Raw genomic sequence first — 2,500 nt, 5'->3', positions numbered from 1 at the left:
TTTCAGTAAGTATCCACACAGTTTTGTATTTCATAGTATATTTGTATGAAATTTCCGTCTTTTTTTTCATTGAACTCCCTAAGCTAAATATTGCACTAGTGTATTTGGTCACTATAATCTTATCTGGAATTAATACACTTAGAATCAAATTGATAAGAATAAATATTTTGAATTGCATACATTTTTTTATTCAATATAAGGAACCAAATTTTAAAACATTATATAACAGATAACTAAATTTGATTCAAAGATAGTTCCTTTATACAAAGGATAATATTCCTCTTAAAAAGAGGCAAAATAAAGAGGAAAGTCTATTATTATTATTATTATTATTATTATTATTATTATTATTATTATTATTATTATTATTATTACTAGCCAAGCTACAACCCTAGTTGGAAAAGCAAGATGCTATAAGCCCAAGGGCTCCAACAGGGAAAAATAGCCCAGTGAGGGAAGGATGAGAACAAATTAACAATAAATCATTCTAAAAACAGTATCAATGGGAGAACCTTGTTTCCTGTACCCATAGATTAATGGAAATAGCAATGTACAGTTGGACACAGGAATTCCTGGTACACTCCTTTCTGAAGTGCATTCAGACACATCCTCACTGCGCGGTAAGTTCCCGCGTTGAACCCCGTCCAGAACAGCTGCCATCTCTCCCTACGCTATCTGTTTGGTTACTCGCCGCGGAGTAATGGTGTGAGAGGGTGCACTTCTTCGCAGCGAGGCGTGCCAGGGGCATCCGTGTACAACTGGATTTTCTTCCGCTAAGATGGAGTAGGATGCCGAGAACATTTTTAAACTGCCCTTTGTCTTTTAGGATTTAAAGGTTTGATCATCTGACAAGCTCAATCCTTTTGGTTCCTTTTGTAAAATCTTTAGCTGACCGAGGACTTCAGAAGATGTCTCGTCTTTGAATCTTTATTTGTTGTGATCTATAACATATTTGAAGCGTAAAATTTCTTCATCCAAAATCATTTTAAAAGAGTGATAGTTTTCTTCCTAAATTGTGTTTTTGTTTAAAATGGATGTAGGCCTAATTTGGGTTTCAAAAATACGTACGAATAAATATATATTTAAAACATGCTCCCATCATGTTTTGAAGTTCACAATAGAGATACCTACATGCATACTTTCATACATATATACATGCATGAATAAATCCTAACATATTTAATAGATACAATACTCTATTAACTTTCTGATTTGCTTTCCAATATATATTTATCTTTCCAATTACACGAGACAAGAAAGGGAGATTTAAAAAAAAAATCAAACTAAATGAGAAAAATACTCATTTAAGATATAACATTATTTTTTAGTAATAGGAGCACATACATTCACTTAACATCTATTGATGTAAAGAATTAAATCTAATTTAATGTTGTTACTGTTATTAAGATATTTGATATTAATTGTTTTATTAATTTTTTTGTAATATACTTATTTCCTTATTTCCTTTCTAGGCTGGGCTATTTGGCTTTGCTGGAACCCTTAGGCTTACAGCATCCTGCTTTTTGCAACTAGAGTTGTTGCTTAGCTTTTAATAATAATAATGATAATATTAATAATAATAATAATAATAAAAATGATAATAATAATAATAATAAAATTATATTATTAATAATAATAATAATAATAATAATAATAATAATAATAATAATAATAATAATAATAAGAGAAGAGAAAAGGGGACTCACCTTCACGAGTCTCGCCCGCGGCCTTCCTTTGGGCGTAGCCAACTGGTCCCTTGCAAATTCCAGATAGCCACGCCCATTAATCATAACGCCTCTACCGGAGAGTATGTGCTTCCTTATTTCAGGGAAGGCTATGATGTAGAATCTTTCAGACAGAGCCTAGAGAATGACAGGTTCTTTTAATTTCTAACATATAATATGTACTTCTTCTTTTGGAATAGGTTACTCCAATGGTAGAATGAGATTAAGATATATTAGGATTTAATACTTGACGTAATATATATATATATATATATATATATATATATATATATATATATATATGTGTGTGTTTGTGTGTGTGTGTATAAATATATATATTTGTGTATATATATACATGTATATATAGTGTATATATACATATACATATATATGATTATATATGCATATATATAATTAGATATATATATATATATATATGTATATATATATTTATATATATATATGAGGCACTAGAAAAGTTGGAAGACCCAGGCCTACATGGCCGAGGGCTATGAAGCGTAAAGTAGGAGGTGATGAGTGCAGAAGGATTGGTTGAAAAGCCCAATATAGAGACGATTGGCGAAATCTAACTGGGGGCCTTTGCGTCAATAGACGTAGGAGAGGATGATGATATATAAATATATATATATATATATATATATATATATGTATATATATATATATATATATATATATATATATATATATATATATATATATATATATATATATAATGTTCAGTTATATTCACTTTTATGTCACTAATGTAACTTATT

At 29.5% G+C, this 2,500-nt stretch overlaps 1 protein-coding gene across 1 annotated transcript in view; it reads right to left on the bottom strand.

The window, feature by feature from the left end:
- LOC137616783 (glutamate receptor ionotropic, delta-2-like) overlaps positions 1-2,500 on the bottom strand; it is a 37,018-nt gene that overhangs the window by 3,434 nt on the left and 31,084 nt on the right. The window contains exons 10-11 of the mRNA XM_068346777.1: positions 1,707-1,862; positions 688-819 (exon numbers count right to left, since the gene is read on the bottom strand). Coding sequence (XP_068202878.1) covers positions 688-819; positions 1,707-1,862 — 288 coding nt within the window. The remainder of the gene's footprint in view (positions 1-687; positions 820-1,706; positions 1,863-2,500) is intronic.

Source organism: Palaemon carinicauda, chromosome 2 (genome assembly GCF_036898095.1).
Source record: "Palaemon carinicauda isolate YSFRI2023 chromosome 2, ASM3689809v2, whole genome shotgun sequence".
Taxonomy (NCBI): Eukaryota; Metazoa; Arthropoda; class Malacostraca; order Decapoda; family Palaemonidae; genus Palaemon; species Palaemon carinicauda.
The sequence above is the reverse complement of the archived record's forward strand: the minus strand, read 5'-3'. Positions and strand labels throughout refer to the sequence as shown.